This window comes from Manis javanica, chromosome 8, assembly GCF_040802235.1.
Source record: "Manis javanica isolate MJ-LG chromosome 8, MJ_LKY, whole genome shotgun sequence".
In the NCBI taxonomy this organism is placed as follows: domain Eukaryota; kingdom Metazoa; phylum Chordata; class Mammalia; order Pholidota; family Manidae; genus Manis; species Manis javanica.
Window position 1 is genome coordinate 85,351,969 of NC_133163.1, and position 22,703 is coordinate 85,374,671.

The 22,703-nt window shown below is 37.1% G+C and overlaps 1 protein-coding gene across 4 annotated transcripts in view; it reads right to left on the reverse strand.

The window, feature by feature from the left end:
- Positions 1–2,256: 2,256 nt before the first annotated feature.
- Positions 2,257–22,703, reverse strand: part of AQR (aquarius intron-binding spliceosomal factor) — a 98,305-nt gene continuing 77,858 nt past the window's right edge. The window contains exons 29-37 of one of the 4 annotated variants that reach the window (XR_012120627.1): positions 21,636–21,823; positions 20,780–20,951; positions 18,666–18,836; positions 15,588–15,673; positions 11,961–12,135; positions 10,064–10,177; positions 7,047–7,427; positions 5,052–5,209; positions 2,257–4,059 (exon numbers count right to left, since the gene is read on the reverse strand). Coding sequence is in view for 1 of the 4 variants with exons in the window: in XM_036998436.2 (XP_036854331.2) it covers positions 7,095–7,427; positions 10,064–10,177; positions 11,961–12,135; positions 15,588–15,673; positions 18,666–18,836; positions 20,780–20,951; positions 21,636–21,823 (1,239 nt within the window). In the remaining 3 variants the exon portion in view is untranslated. Of the gene's footprint in view, positions 5,210–7,046; positions 7,428–10,063; positions 10,178–11,960; positions 12,136–15,587; positions 15,674–18,665; positions 18,837–20,779; positions 20,952–21,635; positions 21,824–22,703 lie in introns of all 4 variants that reach the window. The other 3 variants (XR_012120629.1, XR_012120628.1, XM_036998436.2) reach the window with 3 other exon arrangements.

The window sequence follows — 22,703 nt, forward strand, 5'->3', positions numbered from 1 at the left end:
TGAGTTGCTCACCTATGCTATTGAGACAGGGACAGTGGATGTAGTCAGAGTAGGGTGAGGGCCTCTGGAGGGGGCAGGGTGGGATATTTGCAGTCAGAGCAATGTAACTACATGCAAGGAAACCCCCCTGCTAAAACTCTATGTTAAACATTGAGCTCTAGAATCATTCTTCAGTAAAATCAGTTAATGTTCCCCAGATAAAGAAGAGTAGCACATGTTTTATTATGCTAACCATTTATAATCATGTGTAAGGTTCTCTTTAGCATACTAAAAGGCCCAGGCCTATGTGCTGCCTTTCCTCCTTCAGATCTGATGAAGTGATTTTGCAAACTGGACAACTAATTTAGCAAGTAAGCCCAGGCATAAACAACACAGTAAAAGGCAGGAAGGATTCCACCTTAAAGATAAGATTGCATTTTAATACCCAGGAAGTTAAGACGTTAGAAATTCTTAACTTACTCTTTAGCAAACAGTACCTCGGCCCACCTTGGGGGCTGAGCAGGTGGCCTTGTTTCATTTGCTCCCAGACCAAGATGCTGTTAGCTCAGGAAGAAATCATCAGAGGAAGTTGCTTGTGTTAAGTTGATTCTAAATATTAGAGACCACTTAACACGTCCACACCCCTAAGTTTTTTCATGTTCTGGAAAAATCCTCAGCTGCCTATAAAACTCCCTAGGCAACGCAGCACCACTATGGACTCTCTTGTCCCCTCCTGGCGTAAGCCGGGAGCTCTGTCCCTTCACTTTATCTCTAAATAAAAGCCTGTACCTTGCTCTCCTACCTTGACTGTTTGTGAAGCTCATTCTTCAGCTCTGCAAGCAAGAACCCCGGCATCACTATGCTTGCGGTAGTCTGAGATTAGAAGAAACCAGCCCTGTAAGGTGCAATAGAAGTAATACAATATTGCAAGCACAGCTATTTGTAAAGAACTGAACAAAAAAAACAGAAGGAAAAAACCTTCCAGAATGGCCAAAATGAACCAACAAACTAAATAGAAAAAGACAGTATTTTATATGACCACTTCCTGGTTAGATCTCTTGACATTTTGAAAAATGTCAGTAAAGTGAGTTTCTCAAAATAACTTTTTATATTAAAGCAGGTATCTCCCAAGGAGAAGCAACTACCACTGAGGTTCTCACACTCTGATTTACTGCAATAATAGGTAAGCATCAGGTGAGTGTGTGCAAGGTAAGTTAAAGATGGAGAGGAATGAGATTACAGGGACAGTCATCTCTGGAGATCAACCCAGAGAGAATTCAACCTGATACAAGGGAACTTTTGGGGTCCTCTATGTTAAACATTCTTATGAAGGGAAATTTTCTTCATTTCTCATATTTGCTTTATTTTCTATTATTTCTGGCCCATTCTATTGGTCACTCTTTTCCCTTCTTGAAACTAAATTTTTTTAAGTATCAAACATTAAAACTTTAAAAAAAAAACCACACATTTAAAGAACTGAGAAAATAAGACACATGGAAATAGGAACTCTTCTCACTACATAGTAAGAAATAAGAAAAGCCAGGTGTGAAATACTGGAATCTAAAATTAAAATGTAAACAGAATGCTCAGTGACCTTTTCTTAGGAGGCTCACATGAAAGAATAGCATGGTACACTGATCAAACTTGTATTTATTTGCATTTTCAGAATGTTTAATACTGAATGACACTCGACAAATTACACTATAATGTGACATTTTGTATAAATCATTTCACTTTAGTTTCTATTTCAGCCTCTGGTTACTTACAGAAAAAAATGTGTATTCGAGCTTTCTTTTTTCACAGGGGAAGAAAAACTTTACTTTTACCTGTTAGGCTGGAGAAAGGAAAAACAAGGACATGCAACAGAACAGAGAGATGCCATAGGGGGAGAACAGACCAGACCCCAAAGTCCGTGCCATATATGGAAAGGGGACAGCTCTCCCTGAATTCCATCCTGATGTGCCAACTAAGACCCTGATGTCAGCCTCCTCCCTCTTGGAAGGAAAAAAGTTTCTAGTTGACTATTATGTCACCTTTAGCCAATCATACCTCTCCACACCCCCTCGGATAGCTTGCCCACTCCTCCCCCTCCTAATCCCTTATAAGCCCCCCACCTCCCTAACCTGGTGTGACTTCTCTGGCCTCTGGCAAGAAGGCCATAGAACCTCACCTGGAGGTATTAGAATTTATCTTACATTACCTTCCTAGGGTCAGAGTGGCTGGGGCCTATGAATTAAACTGACAGAAGACAGATTAACAGGAGAAAAAGCACACAAATTTAATTGATGTTTTTAACTTTATTTCCATGGGGGCTACACAGAAAAGAAGTGAAGTCCTCAAAGAAGCTGTCAAGCTTAGAAGCTTATATACCATTTTAATAAAGGGTGATAAATTGTTGAGGCAAACAGGCAAAGGTAAAGGGGGTTTGGGCTTTTAGGGGTCATAAATTGTGGGAAAGTAAATATATAGGGAAACTAATGGAATATAAGGATTATTTTACTAGATTGTTAATGAAGACTCATCTCTGTCGTCTCCGCTTCCAGTGATAAGGGTTGTTTTCCTCTTCCAGATACAGGAGAGAGAGAGGACACATTTTTACAAATGGAAATTCAGGTCATTTTTACAAGGAGAATTTTTTTTTATTAAGGTATCATTGATATACAATCTTATGCTCAGCTTTCACATGAGCAACACTGTGGTTACTACATTCCTCCCATTATCAAGCCCCCCCCCCATATCCCATTACAGTCACTGTCCATCAGTGTAGTAAGATGCCACAGAGTCACTACTTGTCTTCTCTGTGCTATACTTCTACAAGATGAAATTTATATTCTGCTTTTAAGCAGAAGCAGGAAGACAGAGTAGTTTTTGCATCTGCCACTTCTCAATTGTCTTTAGCTCAAAATAATCCTTATGCCAAAGTGGCATATTTTGGGAGTGCCATATTATGATCCTCTTTTCTAAGGGGAAATCAAAGTTCAATTTTTCTGGGAAGATATGGGTTCCAAAACTGTTCTGCAGAGCTAGTTCCCTAGAGTCTTATTTAAATAACAAAGCCAAACACAAATAGCAACAAAGAGATCTATGGTCAAGTAAGTTTGGGGAAAGCTAGCCTCAATAAAGTGAGATGTGGCTTTTCTCAGCAGGAATTCTCAGAGCCTTTGATCGGCTATCAATACATTGTGATTCTGCAAAAGGGGAATAATAATTCATTGTGCTACTCAAGCTTATCTGACCATGAAGCATATTTTTCAGAATATGTTTCAAAACTAGTGTTAACCTATAATATATGTTGAGAAATAATGGGATTAGCCATCTTTGTATGTTTAAGCAGCCACTAAAGTAAGTATAAGCCAAAGGCAGAGAGTTAAGTCGGTAAAGCTGGCGTCAAGTCAAGCCAGCAGCAACTGTGCTGCACTCTGAGTCCTGCTCCAGGCCCTGAGCTCTGGTTTGTCCCTAGGAAGAAAAATGAAAAGCATCCAAAGCTTCTGGATTCCACTGATTTAAAACCCAGTGGATGAAGGCAAAAAATGGTTTCATGTTTTCATTTCCATCCTTGGCTCAGTGCAGCTCCAGTTGCATTTATTCTTAAACATCTATTAACATGATTGCTTCATAATCACACAGGCTAACTGCCAAGCATTCTTCACAGGAAGCAAAGCACTGCTTGTCTTTAACTGCTGTTCCGGCTTGTGCAAAAGGGTCAGCATTAAAAAAAAATCTTTCGAATTGAATTTTAATTGAAGAAACATCTCTAAAAATACTATTTGAGTGACTACAAGTGATAAAAAAGGAAAACACACATTCAAGGCACAAAGCTAATAAATCCAACAATAGAGATGATCTGGAGGTGGGGGAGTGCAGGATTCAGAGTTGATAGAAATTATCAATACATCAGAAGCATGATGGATGGTACCTCATGTCTTCCCTTTGGTTATGCTGTTCTGTCAGAATTTTAATTTTGGCAGAGAGCATCTCCAGTGTAGCGATGGACTGATTCAGCCTCCCAGTGTGCTGGATCCTCGATTCTCAGTGGCCACTGCCGCCATGTGTCCCCTTCCTCATCATCCTACATGCTCCCTGGAGAGGGGCAGAGCCAAGCACCAAGTCAGAGGATAGGTTGGCAATATCCTATATTGTCTCAAAGATTTAGAGAAAAAGGGAGAGGGACTGGTATCATTGAGTGCTTGGTGCCAGATATCTTCATAAACATTGCCTCATTAACAAATAGGTATTTTCCCTGTTTTGTAGTATAAATAAAACTTATCCAAGGTCAGACCTAATGCTGATGAGCAAATCAGATGAAAGTTGAACCCAGTCCGGGTGAGCCCAAACTTGTTTTACAGTATCACGCTGTCTTCAGATCATAAAAAACCTCATTTTATATAGGGGTACAAATGGCCTATTTATGCCATTTCTCTCAGTTTCTAACAAAATATCTCAACTTTTATCATCACATTAACTTCAAGAGACCTGAAAATGTTTAGATCATCTCATTCACTGGAGCTATTTATTCTCAACTGCTGGTAATGAGCTTTCTTAACTCAGCATTTTGTCAAAAAAGTCTAAATACTTGAATGCTTCATTTCAGGCTCATTCTCTTTGCATTGATCTTTTTGGTTCTGCTTTTAAAAATAGTTGCCAAAATCATGACAGATTCAGACATGGACGAAAAATAAAACAGGATGGAGAGCAATGGGAACACTAATCTGAAATGGTCACAAGGCTAGATGCTAGAGTACCTGTGTTTGTAGAAACCCAAATTGAAAAGAAATCTCTTGAATTTATGAGGATGTCACTCATGTGTGCTTGATTGAACAAAATAAAAAATAAACACTACCCAAGGAATGTGAACTTGGATTCACTCTTCCACAGTTGACACCCAGGTTATTAACATTACCCTTAATGTCCTTATTATTTAAAAGTAAATCTCTTAACTTCCTTGAAAAATCCCATGATTCTATAGTCAACTGTGACTCTCTGGCCTTTCCCATGAACAATTTAAAGGAATTCAAATCCCACCACTATCATCCCTTTTTAATTTCTCTGACAAAGGCAAAGGGCTTACTCACCATCTGGTTAAATTTTCTTTGTAATGTGATAGAAAATGAAGCAGGAAAGAAAAAAGTCCAGTCATCATCTACACAGAGTGGTACATAGTTTGGAAAACGGCTTAATGAGCCCAACAGTTTGCTTGATATGGCTGCAGGTAACACAAGATTCATCTCCTCTAAAAGGGTAGAGAGAAAAATCAATCTTTTCTAGGAAAGTCTGTAATAACATTAAAGCTTCTTTCCCTCTTGCTTTTGCCTGATACGATATATTCACAAATGAAAATAATTCTGAGTACTATTCCTCACAAAAATGCCCACAACACCTGCTTTCACATTCTTAATGTCAGGGAAATTATGTAACAGACTATCTGGCTTCATCCTGACTCTGGTAACAAACGGACCCAGGTCTCCTAGAGTCCTTGGCGTTTTACTCCTCTCATCCACCCCTTGCTCTCACTTCCCCTTCCTCACTGACATTTACACCTGCTCTGATGCAATAAGACGCATTGGAAGATGAGAGTCTAATTCACATCCACCACTGACATTTTGAAGGTATGCTTGACTTTGTGGGCTTAATTTCCTTATGAAGTCAGCATACCTTCAAAATGTCAGTACCAGAAGCACATCAGTGGCAGTGTGCAGTTCTTACTTCTTCAGCGGTTCTTTGGACATGGTCATGCCTACAGGTAGAGGCACTGGAGGGGATCCTCTGGGGAAATGCTCCCTCTCAGCCCCTCTATCAGATGTCAAAACAGGAAGAGAGAACTAGCAGACAATTTCTCTCTACCCACATATATGTTCATCTCTTTTCTGGCCACCATGCCCAGGGACTTTATAAGCAAAAGCCCCTTGTCAGAAAATGTCAGTCATGCCCACTGTTAATTCTACCATCACAGAATCGTTCTACTTCTCACTCATGTGAAGACAACACAGTAATCTCAGTACAGTGCTTCTCAACCTACAAAGTGCATATAAATCACCCGGGGATTTGGCTGGAATGCACATTTGGATTTCACAGGTCTGGGGTGGACCCCAAGCTTCTACATCTCTAACAAGTGTTGGTGGGGACTGATATTTCTGGTTTGCAAACCACACTTCAGTAGCAAGATCCCAATTTCTTCCTCTCCCAAAACTGGAGCACATTTTATCTTAAGGTTATCCTGTGGCCGGTTATCCACCAATAGAACTAACAGGGCAGAAAAACCAGAAACTCTGTGTAGGGAGAATTCTATCCTGCACACGGCGTAAATTTCACTGACTCTCACTGCCAGCTTCTGGATCTTTCTTCCCGCCCAAATAGATTTGCCAGATTCTTCTTCCTTAAACGAATGACAAATACTGGCTCAGCCTCAACAACCTGATCTGATGCCACTCTGACAGCAACTTAAGCATAGAGACACCTGTTAAAATAGATTCCTGGGCCCTAACCCTGAGATTCTGACTAATTAGGTCTGGAGTGGCCCCAAGAAAAAACACATACACTATGTGATTCTAATATAGTAAGAGACTTCAGGGAAGGAAATACATGTAGCCTCTTTGAGGGACTGGAGAAACTTATATCCTATGGCCATTAATGTCTTTGTATCAAAGAAGATAGCAAAGAAATGTAGGAAAAAAGGAAACACAACTTGAGCATCTGATACTATGACAAAAGAAATTACTCTCTCTCCAATCTGGATACTTGCTTAAGGACATTTATGGTTAATTCCAGTGTATTCTGTCCTTTTCCTTAGAAAAGTTCACTAAAAATGTAAAGCATGTCTTGTATATTCTATAGGACATTCTTTTAATGTAGGTATGACTAGACACATTCAGTTAATAATAAAAATATCAAAGGAATGGTTATTTGCCCTTCTGATTGAACAAATGAAATGAGTTATTCAGACACATAAAATTTCTTTAATATATCCAAGAAGCCAAACATTGAAATCAGTTAACGAAAATAAGGACTGAACATTGATTAGTACCCTTAAAATGGAAGAAACAAATAAAAAATGCAAAAAGTAGCTCTACTTAGACTTTATGAATGAAATGTCCTCCCTGAGACAAGCTTCAGCTGGGCTACGCAGTCTCTTCTGCGGCAGGAGCAGCACTTGGGAGTGCGTCAGCCTCTGCTGGCTCAGATGCAGGTCCTGCGGCCCCAGCAGCCTCAGCGGACGGAGCAGGGATGGCCTCTGCCCCGGGGCTGGCTCCTGGCTGGCTGGGGGTGCTCTCAGTCTGACTGTCGCTGGTCTCGGTCTGAGAGGCTAAGGATTCTTGACTGGAGCTGGTGTCTGTAAGACTGGGTATGTCAGCTTGACAAGGATTGGCTTCTTCTTCTGTTTCCAATTCTGTTTCCTGACTTTGAACTTCCTCACCTTCTTCTACCATAGCAGGTGGCAACTGTAATAAAGTCTAATGAAAAAAAGAAAACATCAATATGAATGCAAATGAAGAAAACACTGGCTTAAAAGCTAAATTCTCATTTTAACATTATTTTTCTAATAGATAATGTTCACTCTAGACTTCTCCAAAACACTCCTACGTGCCATTTTACACTGTAGACATAACAACTCTGATGACAATGGCCTAGGTTTTGCTGACTCCAAGGAATATGCCAACAGAAATATCACAAAATAATGACCAAAGAACACACTAAATCTTTAGAGAGGAAAGCAGTATGAAGACCTATTAGATTTTTTAGCAACTTGCTGTAACATTTCTGGAAAAACAGTGGCTTGTTAGGATTAATTGACATATCAGCTCATGAAAGGGGCAACTCCAATCTAGGAGCCCTGTGAAAGGTGGGGAGAGACCAAGCCTTGAGAGAAAACGAGGGCAGGCAGAGAGCAGCAGGGCACAAGGCTCCAGTCCTATTCTACCAGAACACCAAAGCAGCTCTATAGGCTTAGCCTTCCCTTCATCCCATGCTAGTCTGGAGCTAAGTCTTGGCTTCTCTATTCAGGGTCTGTTTCTTTTGTTGGAAACTGAAATTTTTTTTAGAAGTCCCATTCATAAAAAGCTGAAAAAACTATGAAATACTTAGTAATGAAACAAGCAACATATGTGTACGGTCTGTATGCTGAAAACTCCCAAATACTATGAGAGAATTCAAAGACCTAAATAAATGGAGAGAGATCATATTCATAGAAAGGCAAAGTCAACACTCTTACGATATCTATCTCCCCAAATTGATACTAAGCAATCCTACTCCCCAAAATATCCTTATTAAAATCCCAACATGCTTTTTTGGGGGTAGAAATTGACAAGCTGATTCTAAAATGTACATAGAAAAGCAAAGGAACTAGACAGAATAGCCAAGACAAATCTGAAAAAGAAGCATAAAACTGAAGGACTCACATTATCTAATTTCAAAATTTACTATAAAGCTACCCTATAATAAAGTTAGTTTGGTAACAGCAAAAGGATTGATACACAGATGAACAGAACAGAATAAAGTCCAGAAACAGACTCACACACCTATGGCCAGTGGACTTTCTGACCAAGGTGACAAGCAACTCAACAGAGGAAGACAGTCTCTGTTCAGGAAGATAGTTCAGGGAATGGAGCTGAAAGAATCTGAGATTCACATGCAAATGACTAAAATTCAAGGCTACTTTGCAATTAACTCAAAACACATCATACCACTAAATGTCAAATATAAACTTTTAGAAGAAAACAGGAAAAATCTGTAACTTTGGGTTAGGCTGTTCTTTTAGGATATAAAAAGCACAAATTATAAAAAGAACACCTTGATACACTGAACATCATCAAAATGTAAAACTTCTATTCCTTGAAAGACACTTAAGAATGAAAAAACAAGTCACAGATTCCTAATCAGGAGTGGAAAGTTTATTTACTGTCTTATCTGCAGAAATTTGCTATCAATATATAACCTGCCTACAGTGGAAAGTGTATAGTGTTTTGTAATAAATGGCCTGATGCTAATGTGCAAATGGCAAAAAAAAAAACAAAACAGGTCACAGACTATGAGAAAATATTCATAAAACATGTATCTAATAAGGGTCTTGTAGTCAGAATAGATTTTAAAACTCTCAAAACTTTAATAAAATAAACAACCCAATTTAAAAAATGAGTGAACAGGTACATCCTCAAAGAAGATATGCAGATGGCAAATAACCACATGAAAAGATGCTCAGCATCAGTAGTCATTAGAGAAATGCAAGTTAAAACTGAATAGCTGTGAGAATAGCTGTGAGAATAGCTGAAATAAACTAGACCCACCATAACAAGTGTGGGTGAAGATGTGAAGCAACTAGAACTGACACACTGCGGGTGGGACTATGGAAGGGTACACAGGTTGGTGGTGTCTTAAAAAGTCAAATACATATTGACCATATTATTCAGTCATTCCTCTGATAAGAATTTACCCAAGAAAAAGTACAGAGACTTGTACAAGAATGTTCATGTTCAATGGTTATTTATTTGTAATAACCAAAGTTGGAAACAATCCAAATGTCCATCAGCAGGCAAATGGGTAAACTCGGAACATCCACACAATGGAATACTATCCAGCAATAAAAAGGAAAGGACTGATACACAAAAAAAACGTGATTCTTGAAATAATTATGCTAATGATAGCTAGGAAAAAAAGTACATGTTGTATGAGTCTATTTACATAAATATGTAGAAAATGGAGACTAAGCTATAGTGACAGAAAGCAAATCCTTGGTTACCTGGAGAAGGTGGGGAAGGGACTAGTGAAGGACGAGAAGTTACCAAGGGCCAGGTGAAAACTTGGAGATAATGGATATGTTCAGTATCATATATCTATATATCTGTATCTATATGTATACACAGTTGTATGTGTCAGACATATCAAATACTGTATTTTACATACGTGGAATTTATTGTACATCAAATTATATCTGCATAAAAATGTTTTAAAAGTATACACATTAATGTGAATAACAACCTACTTTGGTTTAATGGTTTCCCACAAGGAATCACGTACTTTACTGGTCTAGTCTGTAACATACAAGATTTTTTCTACAGCAAGAAAAGCAGGCATCCATTTTGAGAAAACTCACCTGATGATAATGATGTGTGGTCTGTATCAAATGCATGTACATGTTGTATACATAGTTGGCCATCTGGGGCATATTCTTTATTATCTGTACTTCATGAGATGGTCTCTCTCCATTCTAGAAGGCAAAAAGAAAGTTAAGTTTAGAGTGAAAAAATGCTAAAGCTAATACTCCAGTAGAAGCCTGTGTCTTCATCTTATGTAGAAGCACTTTTAGGGTTTGGAGGATGGAAGGGTAATAAGAGGACATTAACGTGTAAGTGTGAGAGTACAGTGGGACTTCATGAAGAGAAGTGATTCAATTTAAATTTAGAAAAGGCAGAGACTAGGAGAAAACTTAGAGTCACTAGCTTTTAATACAATTTCAGTCTGGTAAATAAAATGAGTTTGGTCTCTAATGTAGAAGAATATAAGTTAAGAAATCATTTGAATAGAAATACCAACATGGTCTAAAGTATTGGTCTCTTCTACTGTGTAAGCTCCAAAGGCAATTCTTAAGATTATCCTGAAAGAAAAATTTAAAGTTATTCTTCCTATTTGTTTTATTAAAAAATAAGAAGCTAACATTTACTATTGTATAGTATATAGACTATTAGTCATGAGGGTGAATATTCAGAAGTTTTGTGATTAATAAGGCGTGGAGTAAGAAATGTTGGCACATAGTAGCCTAAAGTGCATCTTCATGGTATCTATCAGAACCATCCGAGGAGAGGGCTAAACCAGAGGCCTGGGCTCTAGTTCCCACAGATTCAGATTGGGTAGGTCTGAGACAGAATGCTGTGACTCTGACTGAGTAATTTCTGACAGTAATCTGAGAAACACTGCTCCAGCAGTGTAGGTTAAGTGGTAAAGGAAAAAAAGAAAAAAATGTGTACTTCTTCCTAAACCATCCTAGAATTAAAGGATGAACAACTTTCCTACTAAGAGTCAATAATAAAATGTTTATAAAATCTCACCCTTTCTTACTGTAGGAACAATTCAGAAAACCATAAAAGTAAAAAACATGTATCAAGAAAAAGAATTTTACCTTGAAGTAACAACTTATTTAAAGTACATAAAAGTTTGGTGCATTTCTCAGAATTAACTGGGATGTAGTTTTATATGTAAGCAGTGTTCTTTTTATAATGGTCACTTTCTGCAATGGTCACAATTTCTTTGCACAAAGACTGCCATGCTATTACAATTATGAAATACTGCCTTCAAAAATATGGAAGGCTTTTAAATTTTTGTTTGCTTATTTTCTGGTGGCTTTGATAGGTGCTGCCTCTTCTGAGATGCTCTTTTGAGCAGGGCTTGAATTCATGGTATTATGTAAAGCACTGGTTTCTAAGCCTTGTATTCACTGATATTATCTGATCTGTACTCTAGGTTTTTCCAGGTTTATCCCTGCAGTCCTTGGTTAGAAAGACACAAAGTTCTGCCCCAGATCTTGTCAGGAATCTGCCTGCTTGTTTATTCATTTCTATGTTGTCAAACGATGAGCCATGTTCTCCTTACAAGGCTGAAGACAGGCAGTATACTACAGTGATTATTAGCAGGCACTCTGGAGTCAGACTGCTTGGGTTTTCAAGTCTCAGGTTCTCCATCTACCAGAGGCATGGCCACTAGTTAACTCTCCAATCCTCAGTTCATTCATTTGTAAAGTAAGGTTAATTAAAAAACCTACTTAACAAGGACTGTTACTGAGATGAAATAAGATAATGTATATACAGAGTGAATAGTCGGATAAATGGTAAGTATACTCAATAAATGTTAGCATACATTATTTTTATATAGAAAATCAAATTCAGTTCCATGGGATAAGGAACACTCTAAATCAGTAATCAGATGAACTGTGATGATGATCCTAGCAACCGCGGTCAGCTACGAGACTGCAGCGCTGTGCATTAAGAAAGACCTACCTTCCTATTGGTCGGGAAAGGTTCCGTTGGAATTATATGCAAATGAAGTGGGCGGGCCGTGAGCTGACTGAAGGCGGGAGTTAGTTCAAAACAGTTTTGGAAGAGGGATACTCTGGCAAAGATATAAAGTCCAAGTCTGGCTCTAGACATGGCCACCACTAAGCGACGGACATCCCTTTGGGAAACAAACAAAATTAATTAACATATTTCAGGATTAATAAAGTATTTATGCAGCTTTTCTCCCTCGTTTTTTATATACACCACTAAATATTCCTGTCAAGCTATAGAAATAAAAGTTAAGCTTCTTGAAAACTTAACAGAGTAAATATTAAGTTAATGCTATGACTACTATGTAAACCAAGTAAAAAGTTAATGCTTTATGACTAACCTCTATGATGGTTTTTGGGTTGTTTTGGGGGTGGTGGTAGTGGGAATCACAACCAATGCACTGATTAAAAAGGTTAGGAGGTACTGTGTAACATCAAGTACGTATTAGTTATTCAGTTCACGCATGTGTGTATGTGTGTGTGTGGAGGGAGGAGTAGGTACTCCCCCCAGTGCATACAAAACTAAGATGTTCATTTAGGTAGAAAAAAACATACCCCTTTACAGTAGCTTTGAGGAATTGCTACATTTGTGGCACACTGGGTTCACAGAGGAAAATTACCTTGCTGCTCCAGCCAAATTTTTAAAATTTTTTCTACATTTCCTAAGAACCCCAAGTGGTCATGCTATATATAGATGGTGGTTCCAACACTGGTAACTGGACAAACAATGCTAAAATACCTAGCAAGAGTTCCATTCAAAGGTGATAGAGGAAATTATGGTTAAAGCAGTGTTGTCAGGGGAAACTGAGGAGTGGTGGTAGAAGGAGGAGGCCTAAACTGTTGTTTTCATGGTAACCACTACATTATGATATCCAGTTCTCCCCTTCACATCCAGAAGGCTTTATCTCTAGGCAAAGTACAGCTACAGTGCCATTTAAGTGGTTCTAGTAAGCTTGACCTCCACTGAACATGAGTAGAATCAGACTAGTATCTTCAGCAGAGCCAAGTGTAGGTACCTTCCAGCAGTATGTTTACTGTCTCCCCCACTGGACTTTAAGCTTCACAAGGGTAAAGATCATGCTTAGACTTGCTACTACGTATCAAGAGCCCAGCACACTGCCAAAGAATAGATGGATCTGAAACTATCTGTTGAATGAATGACCAAACCCTCTGAACATTACAGGCCACCAAGCAAAAGAGAAAAGCATGGCTGGATAAGTGGACAGGATTCCTTAGAGCTCAATCCTGAAACCAGATCAGTGGCAACTGCCACCTTCTTTCATAGTCCCCAGAAGATGGCTGGACAGAAACAGCATTGTTAAACAAATCATCACTCTGCTAGAACTCCTAAGAGAAGAAAACACAGGGAAGTTAACAGATTTACTGCTTCACTCTGAACAAGTACTAAGCATTTCTACCAGTACCTGGGCTACTCAAATCATGTGGAGACACAAATCATGAATGTTGGAAAGGGACAAGAAATGTCTCACTTAATCTAGCTTCTTAACAGGTCCTAAATGTCTTAAAACAGGTCTCTGAAATTGAAGGTAAATAGTCTGACTCCTACCCAATCACTTGATCAGTCTATCCTGGATGAAAAAAGAGGTGGGCAAGTGCTTAGAAAACAGTTTAGCAGTTACTGAAAGGGTTACACATAGACCCAGGGTTACGACACGACTGAGGTCTATACCCAAGAGAAAGAAAAACATATGTCCACATAAAAACTTGTATAGGAATGCTCATAGTAACATCAGTCACAATACCTAAGAAGTAGAAACAATCCAAATATCTATCAGCTAATGAATGGATAAATAAAATGTGATGTATCCATACAATGGCATATTAGTCAGCAATGAACAGGAATGAAGTACTGATACATGCTACAACATGGATGAACCTTGAACATATTATGCTAAGTGATTCCATTTATATAAAGTGTCCACAATAGGCAAACTTAGAGACAGAAAGGAGAAGAGCACATGTCAAGGGCTGGGGGAGAGGAGAGGAGAGCAACTTCTGATAAGTACAGGGTTTCTTATTGGCTGGATGAAAATGCTCTGAAACTGTAAGGTTAACTCCATGAAGAGATTCTATGAATTGTACACTCAAACTGTATGGCAGCTGGGTTATATATATCTCAATAAAATTGTTATTAAAAGAGAAATATGGAAGAAAGCAAGTATTTCTTAGTCTCTTGAAACTTGAAAAACAAAATAGTTTCCTGTTTATTACAGAAAGAAAGATATGAACGATTATCTTCACAAACCAAAGAATTCTACGAAGAGTTTGATAAAATTCTAGCTGAGTTACCTAAGCTATCTTGGATGACTGGAATCATAAATATTGTTAAATTGACATTTCCCCTGTATGCTTTAATACCACCTCCACCACCACCACCGTCACCAACACACCTGCAATGAAGAAGCTGGACTTTCAAATGGAAATTTTTGCAAATACAAAAATAACTTTTTTGGATAAAGGTATTTTTGCTCAGAAAATATGGAAATGTAAAATGATACTGAACTCAGGTCCTTCATTTGTAAGCATTTTTCTTTCTTCTTTTAAGTCTCCAGAAAAGCCAGGCAAAGAACAGCACAGAAACTAAGTCATGAGCATATGAAAAAGACAAAGCACTACAGAGTCAAGAAAAAAAGCGAGGAGGGGATAAAGCAGTATGCAAATAATAATGATGCCCCCTTCAGAGAGCAGCTATAAATCTCAATGCAGAAAAGGAACTGCTTTTTAGAAAAGTTAGTCTCCAAACAAATGTTTGACAAATAAGCAAAAATAAATTGTATTTTAGAATGTGATAGTTTTCAAACCATTTCTTGAAACTGTACATCTTTGCTTACTCTTACATAAAAGTTATCAGTCTAATGGAACCTGATCACTGGGCTAAGCTCCAAATAGATTTTGACTTAATGACAACATCAGAGAGCTTAGAGAATTTTCATTTTATATCCACCAAATAAAATAATAAAATGAACTCTCCTTATAGTTTTGCTAATAAGTCATATGAGATAAAGGTTTATATAAAACTGTAAACAGTTGTTTCATAATAAGAAGATATTATTCTCATAAATCTCTAGCACATAAATACATCACAATAAATGATAAAAACAGACTATTATTTGACAATTCTTAATCCTGGGAGAAGAAATGGTTCCTTTATCTAACACTGAAGCCGAAAGATTGTGTGGTGAAAAGTCAAAAATCCTGTGCAATGAAAAATTTACTCTGAAGACACTTTTTTACCACTTTATCCTCTTTAATTCCTGACACTAAATTTCCAACAGATATAGGACATCTATTAAGATTTTAAAATACAATGCTCTCTCTGAATGTTACTGGAGAGTCAAAACTAAACACACTGCAATATTAGAGATTCAAAAAATTCAGAAGCAATGGTAATGGTTAACTATTCAAAGAATCTGATATTGTTACATTCTAACAAAAAGCACTAAAAGTTGCCATAACAATTAATTATACTTGAAGCTTCAAAAAAAGTAAAACTACTTAGCCATGTAAGTTTGAAATTAAAGCAGGTAGTAAAGTATTATGAAAATTTTTCCTTACATACCTTAGATGGCCCACTGCCCTGGTTCGTACAAGAGAAAGAAGAATATAATCATTCTGCTGACCTTGAAATCTGTCAACAGTTGTGACCTAGGAAGAAAAAAATGGGAAATATGGTACATTCAAAAGCACAATAATAGGAGACTCCAGAGATATCAATTGAATAATATCCTAGAAATAAATCTTATCCTTAAAATAATCAATCCCGAAAGAAACATGACTGTATACTTGGAATTGAAAAGAGTAGTTAACAAACACTATGAAATAAACCACGGTAACCAGATTAGGTTCTGACCCTGTGTCATTCACAGCACTCCTCCTTACCCCTCATGACAACTAAATAACCACCTGCAGAACTGAGTCTTCCCCCACCAGACTGCCCAACTCCTGAAAGCAGGGACTATGTTTATCTTATTATCGGTATCCAAGGTTGATGCCCCACAATATAACTTAGGTGCGCACTTACTATTTAACATATTTCTAGTTCTCATCTACAGCATTCCTCTGTCAAAAGATAAACAAGTAACATTCATAATACTTTTTGTTCAGTTTGAAAATATATGTACAATTAGAGGAGTTCAGGAAGATTTCAGACTAATATTGGCACTTGGGCATTTAGCTCTTTTTCATTAATTCAACAAGTTGAAGTGCTTATTCTGCATAAACTGTAATTCCTGGTGCCTGCCTTTAGAAAGTTCACAGAACATTTCTTTTTAAATCAACTTTACAAAGGTATAAGTTACATACGATGAAATGTACTCATTTTAAACACACAATTTGATGAATTTTGACAATGTATACTTCCCTGTGAGTACAACAATCAGAATTTCCATCACCTCAGATCCCTTTGTAGTCAAATCTGTAACCCCCAGTCCCAGGCAACCATTAATCTGCTTTCTGTCACTATAGATTATTTTCTCCTGTTTTAGAATTTCATAAAAATGGAATCAAAGTATATACTCTTTTTTTGTCTGGCTTTGCCTTAGCATAATGTTTTTACGATTCATCTATGTGTTATGTACATTAGGAGTTTGCACCTTTTTACTACTGGACAGTACTTCACTGAATGTACATACCACCATTTGTTTACTCATTCACCTGCCATGGCACTTGTTTATGGCACTATGGGTTGGAGCTATTTTGAATAAAACTGAAGTTAATGTACAAACATTTTTGTGGACATATCTTTTCATTGCTCTTGGATAAATACCTATGGTTGAAATTGCTGAGCTGTATGGCTTAGTGTATGTTTAATGTTAAAGAAACTGGAAAACTGGCTTCCCTAGTTGCTGTACCATGTTACATTCACTAGCAACACTCCTTCCAGAGTCCAGCTGTTGCATATCCTTGCCAACATTTGCTATACTGTCAATCTTTACAACTTTAGTTGTTCTATTGAGTGTGTAGTAGTACCTCATTGTAATTTAATTTGCATATTCCTGACAACTAACAATGGTAAACATTTCTTCACGAGCTTATTGGCCGTTTATATGTCTTCTTGTGTGCACTTGCCAATTTTGTACTGGGTTGTCCTTATTTAACAGACTTTTATAGGAGTTCTTATATTCTGGATTTAAGTCCTTTGCTTTTATGTGTGGGTGCTATACCTGGAAATTCTGTTGCCATTCTGATCCTGTGGAGAGCCTGCTTGAGAACTGGGCTCACACTGAGAATGGCAGAGAAGAAGGATGAAATGAACCTTGATCCCTGATGACATCACTGAGTGACTCTGTAACCCAACCTGGAGCCACTCTACTTTCATCTTGTTATGAGAGGGAGTAACTTTCCTTAGTATTTGAGTAAATTCTCCTACTCATCTCTTCCTCAGTTCTTAAATTGTTTTGTGGCCTTCTCTCAAGAATGGTTACTTCATTACTTAAAAATTCAAAACCAAATGTATATTCAAAATTTTCATCTGTTTCAGGCCACCATGTTTTTTGGAGCACGTATCTTGTCAATTAGTTTTGTTCTGATGCTCTTCCTCCCATTTTTTTCCTATATAAGTTGACCTTGTGCTAGTTGCCTGTTATTCACATTTCACCACTGAATAAATGTGTTTCTTAGATTAGCTTTGTGAAAGAGGTTAAGCTGGGGTAAGCAAGACTGTTTTCTAAAGGCTGACTGGTTTTCTTTTCCTCTGCCTCTGTAAAGGCAGTCTATTTGTGCAAATATAGTTTACCTATAAGGCTTCTTTGAACCTACCTGGGATGAGGAAGGCTTCTGTTCACCCCAATTCCTATATCCATTGTTGAATAACAGGGATGTGGCTCTTACACTTCAGAGTGTGCCACTCACCTTCCCAAAGTGTGCTTTTGTTGGCACTTTCAAGACTGGTCCCTGAATTCTCTTCTCCCCACATTTTCTTCCTGATCTTAGTCACCTGATTTGTGTCATCTCACTAAAAATGGAGTTTGTGTTCTCCTCTTCCCATTTTCCTCTATTACTTTTGAGTGATTTCCAAGGAAAGGTGAAAGATATTTTATATAACCAGTCTTAATTTCATCATAGTAATATTATATTTATGTTTTGTTGTTGTAATTTTTCAACCCTTTACTGATAAAATCAAGCATCTTCATTTTTATTTGATATTATTCCATCATACCACATAAAAAATTAATCATATAAAAAAACCCTAAGGTCTGAATGCACTTTACAATCTTCCTTTAACCCCAAGAAAAAACAATCCCTGTGCAAACAGATGATAAAAAGCAGTAGAAATTACACTTTTGCAAAACAGAACAAAAAAGGCTACAATTCCTATTTCTACTATACAAGTACATATGCAATGTAATTTTGTTATCCATCATTTTATCAAAAAGGTTTTAGAAATATTTATTTCTGATTACTATCAACAATAATCTTCACTGTAGTAGTTGAGACAGAAGTTCATTGCAAACCAAAAACACTGTCAGAAAAGACTGCCAGGGAATTATTTCTAATTTCTGTTATTTCATTTTCTTAGATGTCTTAAAAGGGCATACCAAAGAGACAAAACAGAACAATATAAATAACTTGATAAATACAAATCTTTCCATTTTGCCAACATGATGAATAAGAGAACATATTATATTCATAAAATTACCTTATTTGGTCTTCCAATCAATGGATTGCTCCCACATCGTCTATTGATGATGTCACGAATAAGATGCTTTTGCCCATTATATGTTGTTAGAATACTGATCTTGTCAGCAGGGTAACCAAGTAAACACATGTACATAAAAAGTGCTACTACATATTCTGCCTCTCCAAGATTCTGTAATGCAAACATAATCAGATTGTGCATTTACTTCCTTTTGTTTCAATTTTATAGATAAAATGGTTAAATAGTACAATCTGTTCACTTATCACACTTCAAGAAGTGAAAAGTTAGTAACTTGCACAAATAAGCATCTTTCATAAAACTAAGGAATAACCTTATCATAGGTTAACACTGATAAATACAAAGAGTATATGGTAATTATTCCCTTTGACATTTGCAATATATTAGCAACATATGGAACAATCATAACATAAATGTAACCAACTTAACGGCTTAATATTTCTGGGACCACAACCATCACAACACAGATCCGTAATATTCTGCTACAGTGTACTGCAACTATAGTTACGGGAAGAACTCTTCACACACAGGGGCAAGGCAACCATCTAAGAAGCCAGCAGAAAATCCAGTCTAACTGCATATACACCTAGCAGTGCTGTAGCACAATCTCAACTTTTCCTCGGTGTTTTTCCTTTCTCCTCATGCTTCTTAGTATTTTCTGTGTGTTTTGTGTTTATTCTCTTCTGATGGTTTCTGCCTCTACCAGATCACTCTAAGTGGGAACGGGATGTGGCCTCAAATTGGTCATCTGGCTTACCATTCTTAGCTGACCCTTAGAGTGAGGAAGTGTACAAAGCTGCTTAGTCCACTTCGGTGAAGACTAAATTAGAGGCATTAGATGAAGGAAGAAAGTAAATTGAGTAAATAAACTTAACATGAAGATCAAAAAAGGAAGACAAGAAGCTAGATTTCACATACAGGAAAAAAGAAAATTGTAGGAAGGCCTTCAGAAAAATCATTTATATTCTGGTTCTTAGTGACACACAGCTTATGTTATCTCTTTCATTTAAATTTTCTAGTTCTTTGGAAGACAGGAAGGAAAAAAAGCCTCATGACTGCAAAAATTTCCATTTTTTATGTTGGTAACAAGCTACATTTATCTAAGCATCAACTCTAATACAGATAAAAGAGCAAATCTTTTGGTATATATGCTGCCAGATCTTTTTGTAGAGATTATCTTTATAAACTTCTATGTTTTGCTGTTCCTCTTTAAAAATAAAATGGGACACTGTTAAGATATACTTTGCAATCTTATTTTTTTTCATTTAATATAGTATAAACACTCTTGGCAGCACACAGAGTTGTAGTGTTAACATTCTCAGTGCTTATTCATTCTTTCATTACATTAATAGGTAGTAGTGTGATTAATCCCTGGTGGTAGACACTTAGGTTGTTTCTTATTTCCAAAATAATTTGAAATAAAAGAAACAGATGGACATTTTAGTATATAAGTATTTGCAAACTTGTCCAACTGCTTTTTAGAATAAACTCCTAGAACTAAGAACACTGCTTTTAATAAATACTGACAGTATGTCCACTAAACTGCTTTCTTTCTAGCATTGCTTGAGTACAGAATTTACCCCAATATGCCCCAACACTGACTATTATTAGAGGTGAAAACATGGTCCGGTTATTTATGCTTGCTATAAATCTGTATCTTTTTTTGTGAACTGTATATTCTTATTGCATCTTTTTGTTGGAGTTTTGGTTATTATAAAAGGTGACATGTAAGAGATCTGTATATATATTCAGAATTCAACTCATTGTTAAATGTTGAAAATAAATGTTACTTTCAAATCAATCAGTATTTTTCTTTATGATTTCTGCTTTGTTTTGAATTTAAAAGCACTTTTCTTATCACAACATTATATATTTGTCAGTATTTTCTTCTTTCTAGTATGTTTACAGTTTCTTTTCTTCGGTGTATATATCTTTAATCTAACAGAAATTGAAATTTTTGTGTTGTCTGTGAGGTGGGGATCTCATTTTCCTTGTTTTCAAAGATTAGCCAGATGGTTCTCTCACTGATTTAGGAGTTGAGCCAGGTAGGCAAATAAATTCAGAACAAACTTAGAAGTTTCAGGTTTTCTTCTTACCTGATAAAAATAAGGATTAGGTTCAGACTCTCCCACTCCCTGAAAGTCTTCAACATTGATGAGCTGGAAGTCATAAAGCAAGCCAGCGTTTGCTGTTCTGAACTCTGGCAAGAGCTGCACGTGGGGTAAGTTTCCTAGATTCTTGTACCGCCAGTTGTAGAGGTTACACAAGCTTTCCAAAGACAAATCCCACCAAAACAGGAAATATTAGCAATGTAAAAATCCCTTTTAATATACATAGGTGGGTTTCTAAGAAACCATGTTCTTCCTTTTAATTTTCAGTTACCCATTGTGCTCATCTTTTTAGTAATAATGCTTTTTCCAACCCCTGCCTTCCTACTTCAGGTAAACAAAGGTCAGAATACTGATGATATTAGACATGACAGCTCCATTGTGTTCTCTGAGGTAACTGCTATCTCTCCTCCTTATATAACAAAAGTCAGGGAAGAGTCTGTAAACTGAGGAAAATTCTGAGGTAAGTATGAGATGGGGCCTGTATACTGTATGACGTAAGAACTCGTGTATTCTTCCCTTGTTCATCTTTTGCTTTAGATTTTAAAAATATTAACTCTAGCTTTGAAGAAAAGGGAAGGAACAGGTGAAGAAAAGCCCTTAATTTATAAGTTACTTAAATTAATCTCAGTGAATAGAGTGAAAGAAATAATTTGGCCCATTCACATCCCATGCAGAAGGCAATAAAGATACTTTCAGACTTGTAGATGGCAAGTTCCTAGGTAGCAGGGAATTCTGTGTCTGTACAGAAGGTGTTGCCAAATACCTGATCAACATCAAATACAGTATCAAACATCAAGTACAGAAGGGATGTCCTTAGCCAGCAGTGGCTGAAGCTCCTTACCTCGCTCTGGCTCTACCCTGGGCATCGAGGTCCACAGTGGGAACTCCGACCCGGACAAAGCGAGTGAAGAGAGATTGCTCCATGTTTGAATACTTCTGAAAGGCCATGTTCTTAATGACTGGAGGCAACTGGTGATGATCACCAATCATAATCCAGCGCTTCAGTCGGCTAAAACCATCCTGAGGATTCTAGAAATGAAAAGTGAGGAGTCAATGAAACAATTAATATATTACCCTGTCAGTCTCCAATTTCTTGCACAAGAGTCTTGCTATTTATAGAATGGCTTTTTCAGCTTCTAAATCATGATATTCACTCACCAGTTCCAGAGAGGAATCTGGTAGATTTATAGAATGACTTGTGAACCACACATGGCTACCACTGCATTTGGCTGACAGTGGGCGAGTCAAGGAGACAAGCATGGAATTACCTTACTTTAATGGGCAGGGTAATAATCCAAAGAGGTCTGGGAGGTTCAGGTCAGAATCAGGCAAGGGAGCAGAGAAAGAAGAGGCCCAAGCAGGGAAACAGGAAGATGTCAGAGTAAACACCTTGCATCACCATTATGCCAAGAGCCAGTTCTGAACTCCCCAAAGCAGTAAAAATTGTACCTTCTTAAATTTCCTATACTATTTCAATTTCCTACTCCACATATCTCCTCATTCCTTAATACATATCCTGATAAAATACATTCCAAGTCCAAAAACCTTGGCTTACGAAACTTTTGGAATACAATTTATCTATAAATTAGAGCAGTCTCTATTTTTAAATGGGGAATTCCAGATTTTGTTTTTAACGCTTCAATAGTAAAGACTATTGGTACAATAAAAAATATTCTTAAATATCACCACTTAGCTCAAAAAATTTTAGGCATAAAAACAAAGAAAAGCAGTGTACTCAGTGATCAAGAACAATTCTAGAAACAACTCTTAACAAAAGAAATGAAAAAATAGCTCATCTACTCTCCAAACTGCTCAGCAATGTAATTTTCTTGATTAAAATTACTAAGTCTTTTCAAAACTTAAGAGATAAACTATGAATTTTTAAATAGTACTCCCAGAAACAATACAA